The following is a 24027-nucleotide window of genomic DNA, read 5'->3' as shown; positions in this document are numbered from 1 at the left end:
TTTCAGCTTTCAAAAACATATAATGGAGCTTTAGGCCTGATCCCCAGTCAGTTTCACTCCAATCAACACCTGCACTCATGTGACAAGAGTGGCCCCTCAGTGAGTCAGACAAACAAGGATTCTAACGAGCCTCCATTGTTAGGAGAGTGAGAATAATCTGCAAGCAATCCAGCTTACATCACATCTCAGCTTTAAAAGCTCAACTCCACACTCTCTATTTCTGAATTGAGAAAGCTCCTCGGATGAGAAGCGAAACGTCTTCAGCTACAGAATAGAAGTCCAGTTGTTTTTGTTTTTTAACCTTTTTTTGAAGCAGAAAGGAGTGTGGAAAACGTGTTTTCAGTCAGCTGGGTCTAAAATCTGGAGGAAGTATAAATAAAGGATGAAAAACCAGCATCAAAGCTCAAGGACGGAAAAGTGAAACAGGATGGCTTGAAAATAAGAAACGAACAACAAAAGGAATCAGCGTTTGTGTGTGAACAAGTGTGAACTGTCATTCAGACCAAGAGAGGAGAAAACAAGGCTGCAGCTGTGAGCAGCAGTCAGATCCTGTGGATTAAAGGGATGTTCTGTGAGGAATCAGGAGACGATGCTGGAACTTCACTTTGGTCCAATCTGAGTTAGAAAGATGAGAATAATGATGGCAGGAAAACTGTCATAATAAGGTGCAAAAAGAGGACAAATGTATTTATTTTGCCATAGATTGTTCTTATTTATCTCCCACCGCTGAAGGTGAAGGCGGAGCTAAATGTTTTTGCGTGTGTGTTAAATACCTCTTGAAACCGTGGGCGGGTTTGAATGAAACTTTCAGAAAGTGATCACAGAATGAACACCTGAACCTGAAAAACTTTAAGAGTCAGTCCAGTTCAAGATGGTCGCCACAGCCAACAGAAAAGGTTGTGACTGAGGCTGTTTTAAATACTGAGCTCAGATTTGTTGTGGTAGTAGCTGAGAGTCGTCCCAGACACATACTTCCTCATTTTCATCACCTAATGGAGTCAGCTGCCACAGCCAACTGACCTTAAAGAGCACAGAAAGGACTGTCACCCAGCCAGTTTTACAGACGCTGAGCTGAAGTTCACATATTCCAAGCCCTAACAGATCACACAAGACTGAACATACTGCTACTTTCAAGGTGCAACTAAAACAGCTTTTACTGTGATTTCACAGCAAAATGTGGTTTTAGTCTAAAACATTGTTATGAAAGCCAGCGGGTGATATGCATTGCTTCAAGGAATGCTAGGCCTTTAATTCCTAAAAAGGCTTTAAATGAAATGTGCTTCTTTTTGGCACCTAAATGAGCCAGTAACTCGTTCGATCCTGCAAAGCAACAAAAGCAAACATTTAGTTCTCGTTGGTTTTAGTTTCTGTGTGCGTCGTGTCATCTGTCGCTGTGAGGCCTTCACTTTAACTCCAGAGACACTGAATAAAGTCAGGCTGTAGAAACTACCAGCTGTAGTTGGGCTTTTTAACAAAGTATTTATTTCTATTAAACGTTTCAGAATTCCTGTCATATTATTGTATTTATTTGTATGTTTTGGCTCGTACAGCCTCCAGAGTTCTGCTTTTGTGAAAGTGTTATGAGACCAAAACCAGACATGTTCAGTTTCACTTGTGGTTTGGTATGGTCATTTAGAGAAGAGTGACTGGTTTTCACTGAACTCCTCACACCCCTACCCCTTCACTTGCACCTACAGCAAACTGTGGTCTGAGCAGAAAGTCTGATTTAATAATTTGGGTTTTTTTCTTGGCAAATCAACCACTGGTAGACAGGTTACCTGCCCTCACCTATGGTAATGAACTGGGGAGTGACAGAAAGAATGAGATTGCGGTTGAAATGAGTTTCCTCCGCAGGGCAGCTGGGCTCTGGGTGAGAAGTTCAGTGATCCTGGACGGACTGGGAGTTGAGCCGCTGCTCCTCCCCGTCCAGAGGAGCCAGTTGAGGTGGATCAGGATATCTGGTTAGGATGCCTTCTGGATGCCACCCTAAGGAGGTGTTCCAGGCATGTCCCACCAGGAGGAGACCCCGGGGAAAGACCCAGGACACGCTGGCCTGGGAACGCCTCGGAATCCTCCTGGAAGAGCTGGAAGAGGAGGGAGATGTCTGAGCTGCTGCCCCCATAAAGGATGGATGTTTTTACCTTAGAAACTTGTTTTATTTAGTCTTTTATCTTTATTAGAAATAAACCAATAAAGAGTTATCAGTTCCCAGTAATTCTGTTTCTGTTTTCCATTTGCATTCAGATGTGAAGAGGCTTGCCGAGAAGGAAGATTGGGTTGTAGATAACGAGGGCACCACCGGTCTGGTAAGGATTGTGTGGCGTTGCTGAGATTCATAATAAAACCTGACAGATACTTTCCAGTAAACTTTCACAACCGATTCAGGACAAATTTAGCTCATGACTGTTTGTTTCACTGGAAGTGTTTGAAATGTTACTCAGTGAATAAAAACTTTTCACGAGCCTTCGTAATTAGAGAGATATTATGGTTTCTAATTTAGGATTGTGTTACAAGATATCACTTTATCACCATGTTAGTGGTTCTGTGGTTCATGTGTTCTATGTCACACATTGTAAACTGAAGCAAAAGGAACAATAGTCAGATTTTTACTTATTCCATGTTTTAAATCTGCTCTCAGTTGTTTCTTTTGGTTTTTTTTAGCCTTTTAAGTTTGAACAGTGCATGGTTCAGATGCTGCAGTCCCTCAGAGAGCCTCTGGAGATCAAACCTGGAGAAATCAATGTAAGTTAAAGTTACTGATCATTAGTGGTGGTAAATATCCAACAAAGGGACTTTACTGTAATCCTCCTGCTCAGTATGAAGAAAGAAAAACACTTTGGGCTTGAGCTCCATTTAAAGCTTCAGAGCTGATAACTGAGATGGAGCTGATGTAAATGTTGTTCTTTAACTATAAATTCAGCCTTTGGTCAGTCTGAGTGCATCTTTGTGTTTTTATCTCTACAAACTCTGAGTGAGAGTAAAGCCTTTGAGCGTGAAGTGTTTATTCCTGAGTTCTTCCTCTCTCTGTCTCAGGTGCTGCAGTTAGACCAGGTCCAGGACCAGGCTGCAGAGCTCAGCGTGAGCATCATGAAGGTGAGATCTCTGAGACTAGGACTGACTCCATCGACGTGTCTCTACATTTCATAGATTTATTTCTTGTTTTTGGTCTGAGGACGTGCTTCATGCACGTGCAGCTGATCGGTGTCTGCAGTTCTGATTGAAACAAACTTTGATCTCATCCTGAAGTCTGAGCTGTTTCCAGACAAAACTCCACACATGCTGTTAGCATCTCACGCACGCTCTCATGAAAGTCTGTGCATCACACACGATGTAAAGTCAAAGGCTATCTCCCTCACAGATATCTGGTGAGAGGGATGCATTCTTCTACTTCCTCACGCCTGTTGTTGTATATTTGCTTTCTATCTGTTCAGCACTTGAGTCAGCCTACTTTGTTTTAAATATGTTTTATAAATAAAACCTGTTGGTTTCCATTCAGTTTGGGATCAAACCGAACGACACACGTTTACACAGCCCCCTGGAAGAACTCCTAAAGAAAAAGATGTTCAGCAGAAATCTGGCTGATGTTCACAGCTTTGAACATCTTTGCACCAACATCAGATATCTGTCTAATACCGTGTACTTGTACCCGTAAAAGTGTACCAGTACCACTTTACGATGGTCACCTCTCAGTGATAAGTAGAGTGGAGGAACTTTTTTAACATTTTAAAATTAGATTTATGTTGGCTGACCTGATCCAGTTTTATTTTGATTCTTTTTGAAGGAATAACGTGCTCAAATAAGGAATTTTCAACATAAAATCACCTGCTGGGATGGATAAAATGTGTAATTAGAGGTTCTGTTTTTGTAAAAATGTAATCTAAGTACTTGGTTTGAAAATTATGGTCTCGATGCATCCCTATTAGATGTAATTTAACTGCATTCCTGTGTTTTATGTTGATTTTTATTGGCATATTCCTATAATTTTTAGGTTCAACACAAACATGATTTTATTTGCTGCTTTTTATTCTGTGTAACCTGTAAGACTTTTGTTTCCACCTCACGGTACAGGTGGGTATCAGAGGTTTAAAGTAACCCGTGTATTCATGTGATCCTCAGGCTTTTATAAACTGTTTGGAGCGGCTGAGCACAAAAACAGATGGAGACTTTAATGCCTCTCAGTGAGTATTTTAAATATCTTTTTGTTCGTTGTGATTATTGACTGAACAGATTGTAAAAATGTGTCTTTACATGTGCAGCTCCGTCTCAGTGGACCTGTCCTCTCCAGACCGATTTTCTGCCATCCAAGAGGGCTTCAACCCAACATCTGTAAGCAGAGTGTTGTTTGTGTTTTCACCCAGGAATCCCACCACCAGAGCGTGGGCTCTCTCTGTCTCTGTAACACAGCGAGACAAGCGCTCGTCTCAGTCACTGGAACCACAAAATGTTATCAGGCTGTTTCCTGGTTGTGGACATGCGGCAGATACGTCCTCATTTCCTGTAACTTGTTTGAGATGTTGGTGAGGTGGGGGGGAGTTGGAGGAGGAGGAGGAGGAAGAGCAGGGTATAGAGTGCTTCTGGTAAAGGGAAATGGAGCAAGGTGCAGATGGGGTTTCCCCACCCCGAATATGTGTGGCGGGACTTTGGCAGCTCAGCTCGACTGCGAGCGGATGACCAGCGTTAGGACTGATTTCACTCATGATTTAACCTGCTGTGTTTAGACTGTTAGAAACCACAGCGTACAGTAGAAACAGTTAACCAGTTTTCTACAAACAACTACCCATTCTTGTCTCTGCAGCCTCAGAGGGCGAAGAAGACAATCGGGCCAGTGACGACATGGGTTGTGGTTGTCACAGTAAAAAGCTCACCTCACCGACTCTGAGCTCGGCTTTATTTATTGGGGTGTTTTCTGTAAGTTTGTTTGTTGTGGTTCCGTCGCACCGCTTTAATTTGCGTCACATGTTGGCGTGTGTAGAAGTTCTTTTTTCATAGCTATGTCACGAAGACCAAAGCTCATGAAGTACAAAACCAAATCTGTCCATTATTCTTCTCCTATCAAGGGTTAATGTGTCCTTAGATTAAAAACCGGCTGCTGTTTGTTTACCTACAGAAACAGCTGAAGGGACTGAAAATAGGTCAGCAATGGTGACATCCATGGAGGAACCGTTTGGGGCTTTTTTCCTCTTTTCTTTGGCATTTGGCATCAAGTTCACTTATATTTCATGTAAAGGTTTATTTGTTCACCTACTCAGACTGTAAGTCGATCACAGGATGCAAGCTTCCATGTGGTTTTCAGCAGATTGAACCAAGTGCTTTGTTTACACTGAGTGCGTACCCACACTAAACTCTTTCAAACTGCAGCATTTGATATAGTTCAGGAGAACCTTTTTTTAAGTTTTCAGTGAGGACCTTTAAGTCTTGTGATGAAAACATCTGAGGTCCTGAGTGTCCTAAAACCCCCATAGATGATAAATTCCTGATTAAAAACTGGTCCAGATCTTCTTACCTTCAGTTCTGAAGTGTACTCCAGTAGATTCAATCAGAAGTTTGGATACAAGGTGGGTACAAAGCAGGCTGGGATGGGTACGATGTGTCTGAAGTACAGTTTTAGGAGCCGTTCACGCAAATTTAAGAGTTAATTTTCAAAGATCTGTTGCTCAGAACACAGCAGCTTGCCTCCCTGGTTTCTCGTTCGCAAACACTTAGAGTTCAGCAGAACTGCGATTTCAAATTTGACTTTTTTCTCTCAGTAAGCTTGAAGTGAGCTCATGGAGGTTTCTGGCTGTGTGTGTTTGTAGGAGCAGCGTCTGCTCATCATCCTCAGTAACTGCCAGTACCTGGAGAGACACACCTTCCTCAACCTGGCCGATCACTTTGAGAAACACGGCTTCACGGGGACGGAGAAGATCACTCGGGTGAGTTTTACAAACCTCATCTTTTTTAATGAACTGAAAGCTGAGAGAAGCGTGTTGAGGTGTCATTAACAATCAAACTGATCAGTGAGGCTCTTTTCTCAGCAAAGAGATGACTCTTGATTAAAGAAAAAAAAACTAAATGTCATTGTCTTCAAAGCTCGGTTCCACATTTTCAGCCCTTTCCCTTCACACACACAGCGGCGCACAATGACTAATGGCTGAATCACAAAGCAAAAAGGTGTTTGGTTTGTTTTCCAGTAAAAACTGTTGAACACTATTTTCGTTGAAAGCTCTGTTTAGAGACTCATCAAGATGAAGCAAACATGAGATGGGTGACAGTTTAAAAAAAAAAAAATTCCCCCTTAAAGTGGTCTTACTGAGTGAAGCTGCCGACAGAAAACACCCACAGGAAAGTAGGAATACGCAAAGCTTGGCAACAATCTGTTACTACATTTAGAAGAATCGATGGATGCTTTATCAAAGTATCCTGAAATTCCAACCGCAGTATCCCAAAACGTTGGGACGTTGTGTAAAATTTAAATAAAAACAGAGGGTCGCAGCCCTTAACTTTACGCCCCAAACGTTTTTGAGATGTTTTGCTTCCATCAAGTTTAACGGTGCAATTTCTTAGTTTCAGCCTTTGATATGTGCACTTTGTTCCATTGTGGAAAAAATATGGTTCCATGAGATTTGTTTTTAATTGCATTTACACAACGTCCCAACTTTTGTGTCAAACCCTGCATGTTTCAGACGTGTTCTTGCTTCAGAACACCTGATTTAAATGGAGGATTCCGGAGAACTTGATGGTTTGGTGAGGAGGTAACTAAACCGTTTGAATCAGGAAAACATCTGAAGCTTCCAGGACAGTTTGACACATTTAACAGTCTGATCAGGCTTCGATCAGAAAGCTGCCGTTCATCTATTCATCGTGTTTTCCATCACTCCTCCAGGTGAGTGTGGACTCCGTGAGGGAGCTGGACAGGAAGCTTTTCGAAGCCTACATCGAGAGACGGGCCGACCCGATCGCAGGCTCCCTGGAACCCGGCATCTACGCTGGATATTTTGACTGGAGAGACTGCCAGACACCCGGCGGTAATAAATGTTTCTTATTTGAGAAGCTCAGAGGGAAACCACCTGCAGCAACCACTAACTGACCCTGGTAGCATCATTCACGAGTCTTTTCTTCATGAGAATTGGTTGTCTCTGCAGGGATCTGCACAGTTGTGGTTCCCATGTATCATGTGCAGAGTGAATTACTGTAAACACTTACAGCTCACGCTGTGGGTGACAGGAGAGCACGTGGTTTACCTGAGCGCAGGTTGTGATGTTCAGGTGGGCTGCAGGCAGCTTTGCTCAGGTCTGCTCAGCCTCTGGGAGTTTGTGTGTTTGGGCCGCATGTGAAAGCGGAACGTGTTCTAGGATATGATACTTTCACTTGTTGCTGTCTTTGTGTGGGACTCATGATGGCGTGCGGGGTGCTGCAAGGCATTAAAAATCCGGTTTCAGTACTTTCTTTCTGTTGCTGTATTTGGATGCTTCTCTGCCAGAGTTTAATAGATGTTATATTTTAAACTTCCAGGCAGCACATTTAACCTTCTGGTGACTAAATCCTTTTAATTTTTTACCATCAAATAAAAGCATTCATAAAATTCTTCTATGTTACCTTAGTTCTGTTTCCTAATCCTTGTGTTTACATGACAAAACATGATCTTTGTGTTATAAATGATAAACCTTTCAGTGCCATGATTAAAACTTTCTAGATGTCCATGCATGCAAAGTAAATGTTTGGATTGATGGAAGTGCCACATAACCTTGAAGTTCTTATGTATTTATAGCTGGCTTTTAAACATTTTATTTTTAGGTCAGCTTTAACTTCCTCCTCTGCATCACACCCTGTCCCGAAAGTAAGCAATTACCAAACCTGATAACTGATTCATTTCTCTTCAGTTTATTTGTCATATCAGTCCAGTTCGTACCTGCTAACGGTGCCACACTTGTTGGGTTTTGGAGGACAAATAAAGACATCCCTGTGGGAAGGTGCCACACTAGCAGATATTTTTAGTTTTGTTTTTAGTCTTCTGCATTTTGTTCACCTTATTACTGATTATTGCTTTGTCATTTCTTTTTTTTAATTTTGGGTTCAGAAGTCAGAAACTTGGATGAATCCAGTGAGTTTATAAAAGTTAAGATGATGACAGCCTCGATGGCTGTTTATGAACCAGCTGATGGCGTGAAGATGGATACTTAAAATAAGTACATTTAAGACGGGATGTTGTCTCTTTGTGTCTCAGGTGTAAGGAACTACCTGAAGGAAGCTCTTGTGAACGTCATCGCCGTTCACGCTGAGGTGCGAACTGTTTTACGCCACACAGCGCTTTCCTCCAAACTTCCTCCTTTCTGAAAGCCTCCGACCTTCTCCTCTCCAGGTCTTCACAGTCTCCAGGGATCTGGTTCCTCGCGTTTTGTCCAGAATCGTGGAAGCGGTTGCAGACGAGATGTGTCGCCTCATGCAGTGCGTCTCGTCCTTCAGTAAAAACGGAGCCCTTCAGGTACATGCTGGCATGCACACACGAGCCTGCAGCTTCTCACTCATAGTAAGACCCTGACTCATATGTCAAGCCCTCGTTTGGAAGGGGGAGGGGATCCACCTGTCGGTTCTGATCATGCCACATTTCAGTTTGAGCTGTTGTCAGTTGGTGATGCTGACCTGTTTGCTTTTTCTTTGTTTTGTTTTTTTATTTGTAAACCCGACCGCCTCGCCCCACCCTGCTCCACGCTCAGGCCCGACTCGAGCTCTGCGCCCTGACAGACGCCGTAGCCACATACCTAAACCCTGATAGCAAGTAAGTGCAGCCCTACGTATGATTTATGGCCGTGGATGTCACGGACATAAATCTTCACAGTCGTACATCCCTCACTACAATCCCTATTTATGTTAGTTGTTGGGTTCTGAAAAGGAAGTGAAAGAAATCTGGTTCTGTTGTGTGCCTGCGCTGTGGCGTGGCGTGTTGTGTGTGTTCATGTAAGAAGGTCAGCGTGCACATCAGGATACACACACAGACTCATCCTGAACTCGGGTCGGGGAGTCCTAATAAATGTTTTTGTTTTTTTAATATGCAAAACTAATTCCAAAAAGTTAGGATGTTGTGTAAAATATAAATAAAAATCTCACAAACCCATATTTTATTCACATTGGAATATAGTAAACATGGCTAATGCTTAAACTAAGAAATAAGATCATTTTGAATATTATGATAGCAACACATCTAAAAGAAAAAGTTGTTTTGGTGCAACGACAGCTGTAAAAGTAAGTGATACGAATAAAAAACAGCTAGAGAAGCATTTTACAACTAATTAGGTTCATTTGCAGCAGGTCAGTGAGAGGACTAATAAATAATAATAATAATAATAAATTTTATTTGTAACGCACCTTATATTTCAAAGAAATCTCAAAGTGCTACAGAGATTAAAAGAAAAAGAAAAAAATAAAAATAATAATAATAGTAATAATAAAAATACAGAATAAATTGTAGGGCTTATAGTAGTACATCTTGCACCAAGTGATACCAAAACAACAATTGAAACTAACAATTAAAACTAACAATTTAAAACAAAACTTACAGTTCTAAAAGGCCTGTTTAAAAAGGTGAGTCTTAAGACCTTTTTTAAAGGCCTCCACACCTTGTGGGGCTCTCAGGGACTCTGGAAGGGCATTCCAGAGTCGTGGAGCTACTGCCTGAAAAGCCCTATCCCCCATAGTGGCAAGTTTGGTCTTAGGTTGATGCAGGCAGTAAAAGGAGGTGGAGGAACGAAGCCTTCGAGAAGTAGCGTGCAATGAGAGGAGTTCACTAAGATAGGCAGGAGCAGCTCCATGGATGCATTGATAGGTGAGCAGACAGAGTTTGTAATGTATTCTATGTTTGATCGGTAGCCAATGAAGTGAATTAAGAACAGAAGTGATATGGTCGTATTTGCGCCTCCTCATCAGGACCCGGGCAGCACAGTTCTGAATGTGCTGGAGCTTTTGCAGGTTTTTACCAGAGGTCCCAAAGAGGAGGGCATTACAGTAGTCCAACCTTGATGAGATAAAGGCATGGATCAACCTCTCAGCATCCGGTTGGGAAAGGGAGGGGCGGAGTCTGGCGATGTTTTTAAGATGGAGGAAGGAGACTTTAGAAAGATGACGGATGTGGGAGTTGAAAGTGAGGTTAGAGTCAATCCTAACTCCAAGGTTTGTGACGGTGGTAGAAAAGGGAATATTAAGACCAAATATTGAGATACTACTGAGATTAGAGGACTGAGTTTGATGAGGGGTGCCAAGAAGGATGACATCCGTTTTATTACTGTTAAGTTGAAGAGAGTTGGCAGTCATCCATGCCTTTATCTCCTCTAAGCAAAGCTGAAGTGAAGACGGAAGAACTGTAGGAGAAGTGGAGTCCATTTTCATATACAGTTGTGTATCATCAGCATAGCAGTGAAAGGAGACCTTGTGTTTATTGATTATGTGACCTAGGGGGAGCATATAGATGGTGAAAAGGGTTGGCCCAAGGACTGACCCCTGTGGAACTCCACAAGTCACAGTATGAGTTGAAGATTTAGACTGACCCAAGGAAACATATTCAGTTCTATTGGTGAGATATGAATGAAACCATTTAAGTGCTGTACCCGAAAGTCCAATTTCTGACTGTAGCCTGTTGAGAAGGATGGTGTGATTCACTGTGTCGAAAGCAGCCGACAGGTCAAGGAGGAGGAGAAGAGATGGTGAGCCCTGGTCTGCAGTCATGAGAAGGTCGTTCATTACGCGAACCAGAGCTGTCTCTGTACTGTGAGCGGAACGGAAGCCAGACTGAAACTTTTCGTAGAAGTTATGGATGTGAAGATGTTGATGAAGTTGGGCTGCCACAACTTTTTCCAGAACTTTGGATATAAACGGTAAATTTGAAACAGGTCTGTAATGGGCAAGAATATTGGGGTCAAGTGAGGGTTTTTTCAGATAAGGGTGGATGACTGCAGTTTTAAGAGATGGGGGAACCTGACTGGCCCGCAAAGACTGATTAATAATGGTTGTGATTAATGGGCAAATGGCTGTAATATTAGACTTAAGTAATGCTGTGGGGAGAGGGTCTAGCACGCAGGTGGAAGTTTTCATGCTTTTTACGATCTTCTCCACGTCTGACTGGGTGACAACGGAGAAAGCTGAAAATGTGTTACTTTGCATGAGGAGAGTTATATCAACTTGAGATTCAGCTATTACAGGGAGAGCAGACTGGATTGATGCCACCTTATTAATGAAAAAGTCCATAAATCTATTGCAATGATCTATACTGGTATCAGCATGCGTGTATGTGGAAGGTTTGACCAGAGAGTTTATGTCAGAGAATAACTGTTTGGAATTCCCACGGCTATTCGAGATTTTTAGGGAAAAGTAATGGGATCTTGCTGCAGTGAGTGCTTTGGAATATGTCTTTTGGTGTTTGCGATAGGCTTGTTTGTGGACCAATAAGCCACTGGAGATAAACTGCCGCTCCAGGGCACGACCTGCAGTTTTCATTGTACGGAGTTCAGATGTAAACCATGGGGCTGATCTGGAGAAGGTAACTGTCCGAGTTTTAACCGGTGCATGAGTATCAAGAATACTGCGAAGACTGGAATTATAGTGGTTGACATAATCATTGACAGAGGTGAATTTTGTAGTTAGTGAGATATCCTGAATATCCTGGTTGAAAAGGGTCAGATCTATTGTCTTTAAACTTCTGAATTGAATTTGACGTTTTGTTTGCATATATGTCTTTGTTAATGGCAAAGTCATGGAAATTAATTTATGATCAGACACCCCCAAGTCTTCAACTTGCAGATTGGAAATGGGGGCGTTGTCCGTGATTACCAAATCCTGGGTCTAAATCACAGAATAACAGATAAACAATCGTCTGTAAACACAGTTCACCGTGCTGCTTAAAGCTCTATCAGGCAGAGAAGAAGCCAGATGTGAACATATGTGTCTCCTCTGGACCAAAGAGGAGAACTGTTCTGAGGTCAGCCTGCCTCTCTGATGGTATGGGGGTGCATTAGTGCCTCAGGAAAGCATGTTCCATTGTGAGTAAAACCTGAGTTTGTGAGCTTTGCAGATCATTTTATTGTTTTTATTTAGATTTTACACAACATGAAAACTTTGTCAGAATTAAGTTGTGAATAAATCGTTTTTAACGGAGCGTCTGATTTTCAGTGCCAGCTTCAAACTGGCTCTGGACTCCCTGCCTCAGCTGCACAGCGGAGCCGATAAAAAGTGAGTCTGATTTAGTTTCAGTGTGTCTGTCAGTTGTCGTTGTTGTATTTATTGTCATATTTTGACCTCCAGGTTACTGGAAGAGCTGCTGAACAAGTTTAAGAGCAGCATGCAGCTGCAGCTCACCTGCTTCCAAGCCTCCAACCTTCAGCCTGTCAAGAGATGAACCTTCAGCACTCTGCTGCATCAGCTTTGTTCTTTTATTTTTCTCTTTATCTGTGCAATCAGCTAATGAGCTGCAGCTATACATGCTCAGTTATTGCTTTATTAATTAGTGTTGCTTTCAATTTCTCCTTTACTAGATGAACACAAATATCTGAAAACACTAAATGAGTGGATTTCATTGTTACTGTGCAGGACGGTCCCTGAGCTGCTGGTTATGCTAATCATGTATGACCAGTAAAAAGTGGCTGACATGCAGAGTTCATGACGGGTTCTTGTGTGTTTCCAGACAGTTCTGGATCAGTACTGGGATGTGGAGGCTCCTCTGAGAATCACTCTGAGAATTCATTAAAAATGAAAAGTTTCTGTAAATTGTTTGTTTTGCCCAATAAAATGGTTCAGTTGGGATCCAGAAAGTGTTTTGGGATGATTGTTTGTTTTGCTCAATAATTTAGCGTTTAGGTCCGATGCAACTTTCTGTTTTATTTTGAGGCAGCACTCTTAGACCTGAAGCCTGAATGTTTCTGAGATAATCACCTTTTGTCTTTTCAAGGAAACTCTTCAGCAGAGAAGCAGAAACCAGCTCTGTCATCTTTATCACCCACATACCTTTAGAAAACAGGAATTGTTTATTTCTCATGTGCTCTTTGAGTTAACCACTTTTAGGTTTGCTATAAAAATAAACTGAGCAGCAAAAGGTAAAATCAGGTTGTCAGGTGAGTTAGTGGGACTGTCAGGACTGGGGCATTTGTCAAACTGCTTTCATGTAAGAATCCATCCAGTCTGGATAAAAACCTCTAGTTTCAGTGCCGGCCGGGTCGATGTTCTGCCAGGTGCATCAGTGACCTTTGACCCCGTCAGTTGTTGAATGATTTCCATCCAGCTGTGAAATGATAGGTTTTGTCGAAACTAATTAAATCTTTACTATTTTTTTGACTTATTGGTGAATATTAACTTGCTTTTCTTTGCTGATATTTTCCAATAAATCCTGTTAAAAGCCTCCTGAATGTTTTGCACAGTGTTTTGGTGCTCAGTTCAGTTTGACACCTTGGAATAAGTGAATGTTTGCAGACGGTTGGTTGAAACCAGAAGCTTCAGCTATTCATCTGTGGAGCTCCAGCTCATCTCTCTGTCTCTCTGAGGGAGGGGGCAGCTGGGTGTACCGGGCGTTTGCAGGGTGGGGACGGCGGAGGCAGTTACTCAGACTCAGTTAGCGAGATGTTGGGCTGATGTCTTCGGCGTGCAGAAGAGAAGGGCACGCCCACAGCTCACATGAGAAAGATTTCAGAAAAGGGTAATTGAGGGCAAAGTAGTCAAAGAAGGGATTGGCCCATTAAAATTCATCTTCTGAATGTACAAGCCGCAACCGTAGCTGCTGAGGTTCACACAGCTCAGCTTTTTTTGTCTGCCTTAGTTTCCCATCTCCACGTAGGGGAAAGCCACGCAGAGCAGAAGAGTTGTTTTGATCGTCTCTGTTCTAAACTTAGCTCTGTGTCCTCCCACGGATTCATTCACAAAACAAGTTCAAAGCCTAAAAGCTCCTTCGCTCCTCGTCAGCTCTGTTTACAGTAACGGAGGGGAGAGAGGGGAGTTTTTCTTTTATTTTTATTCTCTGTTCCATTCAGGAGAAAAGACGATAACAGTTCTACCTTTGAACCGCAGGTCGAGTAGGTAAATGAACAGATGATTTGTTTGGGCTCACCTTGATTGTGGAAATATGTTCTTACCTGTTTTTGGAACCAGATGTTTTTCAGCTTAGCAAAAATAAATCTATGGCTGATAAAATCACAAGGGAGACATTTGAGCCATAAGAGTGTCTGTGTATGTTGGTGTAGGTTAATAAATACGCTCATTTACTGATTTCAGAGAGCATAATCTGTGAACAGTCAGTGTGTTCCCTGCAGTAGATGGCAGTCAGAGCGATCTCAATTTGGAGAATGAGGGAGGTTTTGTCAAGCTCCCAATTCAGAGCTTTTCTAAAAGTTTGAGCACATGCTGAAGTATTAACAGTTTTTGTCACTTCATCACTTTTGCATGAGTCAAGCTTTATTTTGTTGCTGTTTTCTCTGCTGAACAATGTTTTTCTTTTCTCAAATAGGAAACGGTCACAGCTCAGTGGAAGGGTTTGCTTACCTGTGCATGCATTGTTGCAACCCAGTTCAATGAGACAATAGTGTCGAAGTAAAACAACTTTCTAATGCACATAAAACATCTTCATTTAAATCAGAGAAGCAAGTATCCTCAGTTGTCCAGATCAGTTATGTTAGATTGCCAAAGCAAAATCTTCCAAAAGACCTTTTCATCACCTGCAGTTAGTAATTGGATTTATTTTATTCGTGGTTGTGCCTGCTTTTTGTTAACCAGCTGGTAAGTATGCTGTAGAATAATTTTTATTTTAATTTGTTTAAGACGACTTGAATTTGCTTTTGAACAGGTGACTGAGTAGCTGTTAGCTTGACGCCCCATCCCTGATTGGTCAAATTAGAAGCGTATCTTACCACAGTCTGCTGCAGGTAAGATGGTGTTTGCTCATAACTTGACTACGTTTGTTTCAAATGACATTTAACATGTATAGCAAAACAGCAAATGACCACAAAAAGTGTATCCTTTCATCTGTTGCCCTTTACCAGGTGTTGTAAAATTTCCCTGTGAATGGAATACCAGGTTTCATCTGAGGAGTTGGATAAAAAATCACATCATAGCGAACAAAAATGTTCTGTTTGTGTGTTAATAACTGTGCGCTTTCTTTGGCTGTTTAGGGTTTTGATGAGTGCTGCATGGTGGTGCAGACGGTTAGCTCTAATGCCTCACAGCCAGAAGGTCGCAGGTTCAGTTCCTGGCTGGGGCTTTTCCATTTTCTCCCTGTACTCGTCTCCCAATCATAAACTGGCCCGCTGCTGGAGACAGGAGCCAGCTCCCCGCGACCCACGACTCCAACATCACTGCGTATCTAGATTATTTTACATTTATTGTGTTAGTTTCCATATTACGTCCTGAAATCCTCTTCATGCTTTAAAGGTTTCAGTCAGCTCTCTGGACTGTTTTTGAAAAACCTTCTCTTCTTCTTCATCATTCTGCGTCAAAGACAGAAAAGTTTCTGTGGCTTTTGGGGTTTTTTGGCTTTTTTCCATAAAAGTGGAAACTGATTCTGCTCTGCAGCAGAAGCAGGAAGACTTTCTCCTCAGCTCTAGGCGGAAAACGTGGCCGACCTCTTCCTCGCTCTCTCCGCCCTTTCTGACGTCGTCGCAGCGTTCGCGATAACCAAGTGTTTGATTAACCAGCGTCATCCTGCATGTGAACCACACTTCCTGTTCAAACCGCGCACACATAGTACCGATGTTACATCGAGCGCTCACACTCTTATAAACACGGCCCGTCCTCTTAGTTGTCCCTTTTTAATATTGTTGTTTTTTACAAATACAAACAGTACAAAAACATTCCTATTATGCAATACAAAGTCCACATGAGGAAGCTTTCCTAAATCCTCCCTGAGTTTCTCATACAGAACACCAAATATAAGGCATCAGTAATATTTTACTTAACAGTGGTGATAGTGTCTACTAGCAACAGAAAAATATATACAAGAAGTTGAAATATTTCTATTATTAAACGGGTTTGATTCTCTTTGTAGCAAAAAGATGAGAAAGCAAATGTCTGTACAGTCAGTATGAAACCTGTTGGCTTCTTTAGCAGGAAAAAAACAAAATCCTGAACTTTTCTGAAAAAAAAACAAACCCTCTGAAACTCTGTAAAGTTTCCATCCTGTTATATTTTACAAGAGAAAGTATCCAGTTTTACAATGAAATGTGGCAACAATCCCTGCCGCTGCGATGTAACTACAACAGATTTAGTTTTTGTACTGAGTAATGGAGGTGTAGCATGTTGGCAGATTTTGTAAGATTCAGCCAGTCTACGCTAAGCTAACTAGCTGCTAACATGTCCTGGATTTCAGGGCGTACAAAGAAATATTAAAAAATGTGTTTTCAGTGTCGAAGTCCTTCTCCCTGCTTTCTTCAGTACAATCAGTTTCATTCGCATAGAAAGTACAAAAACATGTGCCTTTTAAAAACGCAGTGAGGCCAAAGGTCACAGTTGGTTCAGACAACAGGGCTGACTGAATGTTCACGATCCGCTCATGTTTGCCTCTCTTTGTCCCGGGGTTTCGCGTTCGTTCGGCTGCACGGTGAACGTTTGGTGGAACAGTCAGTCTCGGGTCACTCCTGCAGGCTGCTGCTGTGGTTGTGCGTGATGGCTCTCTGGTAGTCCTCGGTGGCGTTTATGTGCTCCGTGACGCCCGGGTGCTCGTAGCTGCGGTAGTAGTGGCCGCCCGTCTGCTGGGCGTAGTACAGGAGCTGCCTGGACAGCAACGGCTCCACCTGCAGAACGGAGACGTCAATATGGCCGCACTCACACTCACACAGGAATGATTTAGAGTCATGTTTAAAAAGGGAAAAGGTGTCGCCCAGCTGCCACCGAACTTCAGCCCTCTAATTTAGATTTCATTACCACATAAAAGCTACAATTAATTTAGTGACAATCTATTTGGAGTGATGGATAGATTTAGTTATTTCAAAGTTTTTAAACAAAACTGTAAAACAATCTACAATTTTTAGGAACAAATGGTGTTTGGTTAGATTAAACCTCCGCAGCACGGTTGCTTTTTGTCGTCCTTGGTTAGAATTACCCTAAATTAGCCTACTAGCTCTCACTTTTTTTGCCACAGAAACCAAACGTGCTCAGTAAGGCCTGAGGAAGGCTCAGGCATAAATCTCAGGAACTTCTTCAGAAACTAAATTTAGTTTTGAACCGAAGCGTCCATGATGAGGATGAAGAAGTTCCTGCAGACTTTCAAATCCTAGTTCTCAGTTTGCAAAGCTTTCAAGCTACTGAATCAGTGTTTGGTTGTAGGATTTGAACCACATTGGCTTCCCAGTAGAGGTGAAGTTTCATTTTGCTTCACCTGGACAGTGAGGGTCCGTCTCTGTCTCTGCGGGTCCAGACACTCGTCCCCGAAGCTCAGGAGGACCTGGAAACGAGCTGGAGGCCGACCGTGGAGCCCGTAACTCTGGATTTCTGGGAGAGAAAAAAGAAAGAAGACGAGTTCACATCATTCTTAGCTCTGATATCTGAACATCTGAGCAAGTGAATGATTTCAGAAGAATTTCTCTTTAAGTGGCGCTATGACATTTCAGGTGATTGGAATGGAAAGTCCTGGTCACACTGAGTATGCAAATACAATTAGCTGTCAGTCACAGCTGGGGCTGTCATGGCGTGTGGGTGGGGATGATGTGGCGCTGCAGAAAGTCATGTGACTGTCAGCTTATCATGAAATGCTGCTTGAAGACCACAGTTTTTACTTACAGTAAATGAGCTGGCACTTCAACCTCAACTCAATGTGTCAGAAACAAAAACTTCAACATTTGTTTCGTTAATCTGACACGGTGTCTGATTGAAACCAAATTAATGTGAAACATTTAGGCAGTTTGGTCTCTTTTTTTTGTTCAGCGAAAAACAGGAAATGACACACGGTTGGTTGCAGACCACTGTCAGCTTTGCCCTAATTGTCACACTTCTTCTTTTGGCGTCCCCGGTTGAGTTTTAGTCCCGTTTTAGACCGGCGCCTCACCTGTGAGGTAGTCCTGGGTGTGCAGAAGTTTACAGATGATGTCTTTCTCCAGCTTGTTGGGTTTGTCTCCGTACGGCGACGGGCCTCCCTCCCAGTACACCCTGCTCTGACACATCCTGCGGGCGTACAGGCCGTCGGCGCCCATCCACAGCAGGACGCCCTTCTCCAAGGTGGACGGCGGGCTCGGTGGACACTCATCCCCCCTCCTCTGGGTCGAGAGGTTGTCAACAGGCAGGGGGACAATTTCTGGTCCCCCGGGCGTCAGATAGTGCTTGTCCGGGGGGCACGGAGTGATGTGGCAGCCCTCCGGACTGGTCGTGGTCACCTCCCTCACCAGAGTGTCCCGTAAATACACCGACACATGCAGACGGTAGTCTGGTTAGGAAAGAAAAGGACCCAGGCTGGTTAGAAACACACTTTCTGAGGCTTTTCAGGTGCAGTTTCCACCTGAGGCCCTCAGGCCTGCAGCACCATCCATGCTGCAGACAGCCCATCAGTTACAGAACCGGATCGTGCAAATGATCCAAAGCACTAGAAAGTATTTCTAACCTACGCCTCCCTTTCCGTTTACTAAGGTTTACCCATCTGAGATAGAAGCCTTAAATCAGAGCCAACGCTTCAGCTAATTGTTTTAAAAAAGGACTTGAATGGTTTGGTTTTTTTTGGGTGGAGGGTCTTGTTGAGAAGCAAAGCAAGGCTGTGATAGTTCCAGTTCAGCCTGACTGATAAGAAGGTAAATTTCAGCCTTTTTCCCTGATAAATCTGTCTGCTTCATTTAAAACATCCTGGGAAAATTTATGCTAGTTAACCTGAACATAAGTTTGTGTTTCTTAAATTATGTTTATGTACTTTAATGGTACTGATTGAAAACTATGAAATCAAACATAAATATTTCATCCTGCATTAAATCAAAGAGTGCAGTTTGAATGAGTTTATGCAATTCTGAAATGTGGGTACGCACTCAATGTAAACAAAGCACTTTTATCCATATTTTTTGCTCAGCTAATGTCAGTAAATTTGTACTGGTACGTCAAAATTGTTGGCCTTCTTGATCCCAAACTGCTCTTTGTGGACCCATTTTCAGTCACTTTGGCTGTTTTTGTAGGCAAACAAACACACGTGCCTATTGGCAGCTGGTCACAGAGTTTGCTTACAAATTTCATTGATTTGAGAAAAAAACTGCGCTGATTCTGTTTCTTACTCTCATTTATTTGTAGCGGTCTTCTTGACTTTGTAATGAGTTCCTTCAACCTTTAATATTTGAATTTTCCTCCTGTTTGTTCAGATTCCTACAGTTTTTGTCTGCTTCTGTCTGAAAGGCTCCTGTCTCCTTAAGACTCAGGAAAGACTCTGATTGGCTGAAGGCTGCTGTGCTTCCATTCTTAAAGGTTTAAAGTGGAAGTCTTTGTAAAAAAAATCAGTGGAGTCTTTGCTAATTTTCATAAGTCTGTCTTTTTCAAAGAGGCGTCTCAGAGGCTGTACCTAATAGTTGAAATCAAACCAATCCTTTTTGCATTTCCCCACACAGATTTGCATGAGGAACATTGCTTTTTATGAATTTCTATAACAGATTTTTGGAAAGCGAGGTTTAAATCCACGTCCGATGCTCCAATCGGTGGCCTCTGCGTCCGCCCTCTCCTGGTTTGCTTGTGTGCAAGGAAAATGTGAAGTGAAAGTGTTGGTTGTACCTGAGAGCGCCTCCGCTGATCTGATGCTGGCGTCCAGGGAGAAGGGCGAGGGCTGGCTGTCGGCGGGGCCGTACGAGTAAATGGAAGCTCTGAGCTGGTATCCTGCACAGGAGAGGAGGGGGGGGGGAGGCAGGGTTAGAGCTGAACGACAACAAAGAAACTTCAAAGATGCTGAAGCTTTCTTTTAGGTCTGAGCAGCGTACCATTTTCCATGGATGGGGGCTGCCATGGCAGGCTGCGGGGGGGACAGGGACACTGAGGGAAGGGGAGTTCTGGCAGAGACGCCTGCTCCGGACAGTAATCTCTCCAGCTGCATTCTGGACTCGGCATGTACTGAGGGATATGGAGACAGACACATAAACATTTAGCTTGATGGAGCTCTTTCATTTATTAGAAAATCTGAAATATTTTGCTTTAAAACAAATCAATTCAACAAAATACTGTTGTTGGTTATTATAGCATCCAATCGGGTTGTTTTACACAGGTCATACTCATTTTTCATCTAGTGCTAATTCTACTGACATCATTCTGCTCATACTAGTTGTGTTTTGCTCCTCATTTTCAGCTTCACGCTGCATCTTGGCAGGAAATGCCATTTTGCTTCATTCAAGCATGCACAATCCGCCACACTTCATGCAGACTCAAGCCCCGCCCCTTTGCATTTCCCTGCATATGAAAATCACCTGGGAGGGCACAGTGGGGTAGGAGGGGTGCATCTGGTAGCTGACTGGACTCAGAGGACTGTCCTCCTGTCTGGGTCCTACATGCAGGACAGAGAGAAACAGGTTTACATTGTGCAGCATCAGTAAATGCAGTAAAACTCAGTTTAAGTTACATTTTTTTCTCCTTTTTGGAAATAAAAGGACTTTTAAGGAGGACTGACTTTTCTTGGCTCCCTCGGGGATGATGCGGTAGACCTTGTAGGGATCTGAGATGTCCAACTGGCTTCTCTCCACAAGTTCCTCAAAGTCGTTGCTCTTGTTGAGGGCGCAGCGCAGGCGCGTCTTCCAGGTGGGGGGGTCCGGCTTGTCGATCCCCTCCCGATACTTGCCTTTAAACAAAGCCCAGGCCTGCGCGCGAGAAGTAAAAAGAAGGAACGAAAACTTCATCAACTCTTTAGTTTTAGATCTAATATCAGTCTGAATCTGCAGGTGAGTTTTCAGAGTGGAGCATGTCCTCTCAGACTTTTCAAAAATGAAAAAAAAAAAGATTTACTAAGGATTAAGGATTTTTATTGTCCTCAAGTAAAATCAATCTCTTTGACAGAAAACAAACAGAAACCTTTGAAATGAAGAATTTTGGCCCCACGCGGACATTCCAAAAAGTTTCGCAGGACAAACAGGCTTCCTTTAGGAATATAAAAAGCTAATTAATTAAGATTAATGTGATTCAATCTTTGGTTCAGCCTTAGATCTGAGTAATTAAAGCAAGAAAAAATCACTTGAACAGTGGGTCTGGCTGTAAAAAGTCCCATTTGCCCTTTTGCGCCTTTACGCACAGCTCGTCTCCATCCCTGGATGTCCTCCGTGTCTTACCTTGAAAAGCGCGGCATCCTCGTCCCGGTTGTAGTCCTGTTTCCCGGCGTGTTTCCAGGGTATCCTGAAGATGGTCTTCTCGTCGTTCTCCCACACCAGGCCGGGGTATTTCCCGCAGTCCACCTGCTCGATGAGCCACTGGCGCAGCTTCCCGTTGCCGCTGCTCCCGGAGCCTCCGTAATCCAGCTCAGGGTTCATCTCTGCCCAGAAACACACGACAGGAACTCCGCTTAGTGAAGAATGAGGCGCTCACGTGGTGAGCTGCGAAGTGACAAACTCGCTAAATGTTCTCCCACGCAGACTAATTTGGCCTTTTCTTGCGCGCCCTGGAAGCGGATCGAAGTTTTCTTACCTGTGAAACTCGAAACCCGACAAGTTTTGAAATCTGTCAGAGTCAGAAAGCCCTCATCAATCCGGCGGGCGCGCTTAAATCCTCCCAGCTCGTCAGAGCGCAGCGGGAGGGCGGAGACACAGAGGGATGCTGAGGAGGACGCACCTGCCGCTGCCGCTGCCGCTGCCGCTGCCGCACCGCGCCGCGCCGCCGCTGATGCCGCTGCCGCGTCCGCCGCTGCAGCGTCTCTCCTGTGAAGCTTATCAGCGCGCGCACTGCGGCCCATCTCCAGTAAGACACGAGGGGAAACCCTGCCGGCGTCAGCCAGAAGTGTCTCACACCCGCGCGCGTGGAAAGTCGCCGCGCTGGAGACAAAAACAATTCTTTGAAACGATAAAGCTTGACGAAAAGCTGCTGCGGCGCGGAGTGGTCCTCCTTCTGCAGCACTTTGTTCCACATTTTGTACAGAAGAAGAAAATCCCCAACCTGTCACAGATAAGATTAGAATAAACTGAGAAATAACTGATACTGGCAGAAAAAAAGAGTTTAAAGGATTAAATTCAGCTGATAATACTGCATACCTGTTATATATATACTGGTTTAAAAAAGCATCTAAAATACTCAGAAACTATAAAAGTTCTACAATAAATGGTCTGGTCAAGTAAAATAATCTGGTTTGTTCAATAAATAATATTTAAATAAAGCAGCAGGTTTTTTTATTACAAGCTTTTATAACTTTAGGTTTATTGTGTTGTCATTTATTTATTTTAATGTAGATTCTTTTGTGACTGTCTAAAAATAGAGATGTTTTTTAAAATAACTTATTTTCTTACCTATTTTTTGGCATTTATGTGAGTTTTGCAGCTCAAATAATCAATACAGCATATTTAAAACAAAATTAAACCAGTTATTTTACAATATTAATTATAATTCTAAAAGATAATATGTATATAACAAAACCTGAATAAATATCCACAAGATAAGGTCTTAAATTTTAAAATAAATTTTTTAAATGCCTCCTTTTGGGGCCTGGGTTTGACATAATAAATTTATAAAATCAAATCAATTTTTATTTTTAGAGCTCAACTAAAAATGCTTTCTGGAGGCAAAAAATATAACCAAAAATATCAACAATCAGGATTTAAAAACTAAAAAAACTGTAGATAAATATAAAAACAACACAACAAAAGCAAAATTTTAGAAGGTTTTAAGATTAGTCTCAAATCATAAAACATTTTATATTATTTGTCTTAATTTTCAGGTGGAAAAATGGAGTAAAAAGTTTTAAATTAGTAGAAAGGTGGATTTTGTTGACAAGCACTAAAACAACAACCTGCCTCTTCCTCCATCTGTTGGTGCTCAGTTTAATTACACAAATCCTCTACTTCCTGTATCTCACTTTTTACATAAAAACATCTTATTTTCATTTATGAGCCTTGGTTTTTATGAGTTCCTCCAAGGAAATATTATTTGCTTCTTTTCAAATGATTCAAATGTTTACAAAAAACCCCCAAGAAAAATCCTCTCAGATCCAGATGTTGAGCCCAACTGCATTGAACTCCAACATGTTTCACTTTAACAGCTGCTGAAATAGACATTAATGCTGAAATAACAACATAAAAAGGGTCAAATTTAAAGAAAAATACTTGATTTAAATAATATTTACTCTGCAGTTTAGATATTTTTACTTGAGTTGATGTTTTAAAGTTTCGTTTCTTTTTGTTTAAAAGTTCAGAAATATTTATTCCAGGAACAAAAAAAGCTACCAGTTTATGAAGCAGAAGCAGATTTATTGTTAGTCAGATTCTGTAAAAAGAACCCCCGCTCTTCAAATGTTCACACAAGTGTTTGTTATTTACAGAGGTCAAAATGTGGACGAAGGATCAAGAAATACAAAAACAATAAATAGTGGAAATAAAGAGTGAAACAGCGTCTCGTGTTTTACTGAGAAGTTCGGTGTTGATCAGTTTCTGTGCTGTTTATAGTCTGTCATACTCATAGTTCGAGTAAAACACACAGAACAGAAGTGATGGGGCTGGTAGATGTGCTCACGCTGCAGAGTGGATTACTTGGTGCCGCGCTTGGCTGCCCGTGCGTGATGTTTTGACAGTTATAGGCGAGGACATGACATGAAGACGGAGACATGAAATCCCCCCGTCCACCGTGAGCCTGCAAACACATGACTGAACCTGCGTACTGGGGGTTAGACCTCCATACAGAGGGTTAGACCTCCATCTGTAGGGTTAGACCTCCATCTGTAGGGTTAGACCTCCACACGGAGGGTTAGACCTCCACACGGAGGCTTAGACCTCCATCTGTAGGGTTAGACCTCCATACAGAGGGTTAGACCTCCATACAGAGGGTTAGACCTCCACACGGAGGGTTAGACCTCCATAGAGGGTTAGACCTCCACACGGAGGGTTAGACCTCCATAGAGGGTTAGACCTCCATCTGTAGGGTTAGACCTCCATACAGAGGGTTAGACCTCCA

At 42.5% G+C, this 24027-nt stretch overlaps 2 protein-coding genes across 5 annotated transcripts in view; one reads left to right on the top strand and one right to left on the bottom strand.

Moving 5' to 3' along the window:
- exoc2 (exocyst complex component 2) overlaps positions 1-12773 on the top strand; it is a 118026-nt gene extending 105253 nt beyond the window's left edge. For 2 of the 3 annotated variants that reach the window (XM_037973999.1, XM_017440453.3), the window contains exons 17-28: positions 2245-2306; positions 2662-2742; positions 3034-3093; positions 4117-4178; positions 4257-4326; positions 5796-5912; positions 6863-7004; positions 8204-8259; positions 8339-8461; positions 8694-8755; positions 12136-12195; positions 12268-12361. In XM_037973999.1, the coding sequence (XP_037829927.1) occupies positions 2245-2306; positions 2662-2742; positions 3034-3093; positions 4117-4178; positions 4257-4326; positions 5796-5912; positions 6863-7004; positions 8204-8259; positions 8339-8461; positions 8694-8755; positions 12136-12195; positions 12268-12361 (989 nt within the window). Of the gene's footprint in view, positions 1-2244; positions 2307-2661; positions 2743-3033; positions 3094-4116; positions 4179-4256; positions 4327-5795; positions 5913-6862; positions 7005-8203; positions 8260-8338; positions 8462-8693; positions 8756-12135; positions 12196-12267 lie in introns of all 3 variants that reach the window. The other variant, XM_017440451.3, reaches the window with a different exon arrangement.
- Positions 12774-15745: 2972 nt separating this feature from the next.
- LOC108250529 (interferon regulatory factor 4) lies at positions 15746-24021 on the bottom strand. 2 transcript variants are annotated; one of them, XM_025002609.2, is made up of 9 exons: positions 21703-24021; positions 21207-21406; positions 20555-20741; positions 20355-20431; positions 19875-20004; positions 19672-19773; positions 17984-18358; positions 17318-17430; positions 15746-16733 (listed from the first exon to the last, which is right to left on the bottom strand). In XM_025002609.2, the coding sequence occupies exons 1-9, from the start codon at positions 21821-21823 to the stop codon at positions 16572-16574; spliced, it is 1467 nt and encodes a 488-aa protein (XP_024858377.1). In that variant the 5' UTR covers positions 21824-24021; the 3' UTR covers positions 15746-16571. The 2 variants fall into 2 exon arrangements, with proteins under 2 accessions (XP_024858377.1, XP_017295939.3); XM_017440450.3 differs by lacking the exon at positions 21703-24021 and adding an exon at positions 21559-21696.
- Positions 24022-24027: the final 6 nt, after the last annotated feature.

Source organism: Kryptolebias marmoratus, linkage group LG24, assembly GCF_001649575.2.
Source record: "Kryptolebias marmoratus isolate JLee-2015 linkage group LG24, ASM164957v2, whole genome shotgun sequence".
Taxonomy (NCBI): Eukaryota; Metazoa; Chordata; class Actinopteri; order Cyprinodontiformes; family Rivulidae; genus Kryptolebias; species Kryptolebias marmoratus.
The sequence above is the reverse complement of the archived record's forward strand: the minus strand, read 5'-3'. Positions and strand labels throughout refer to the sequence as shown.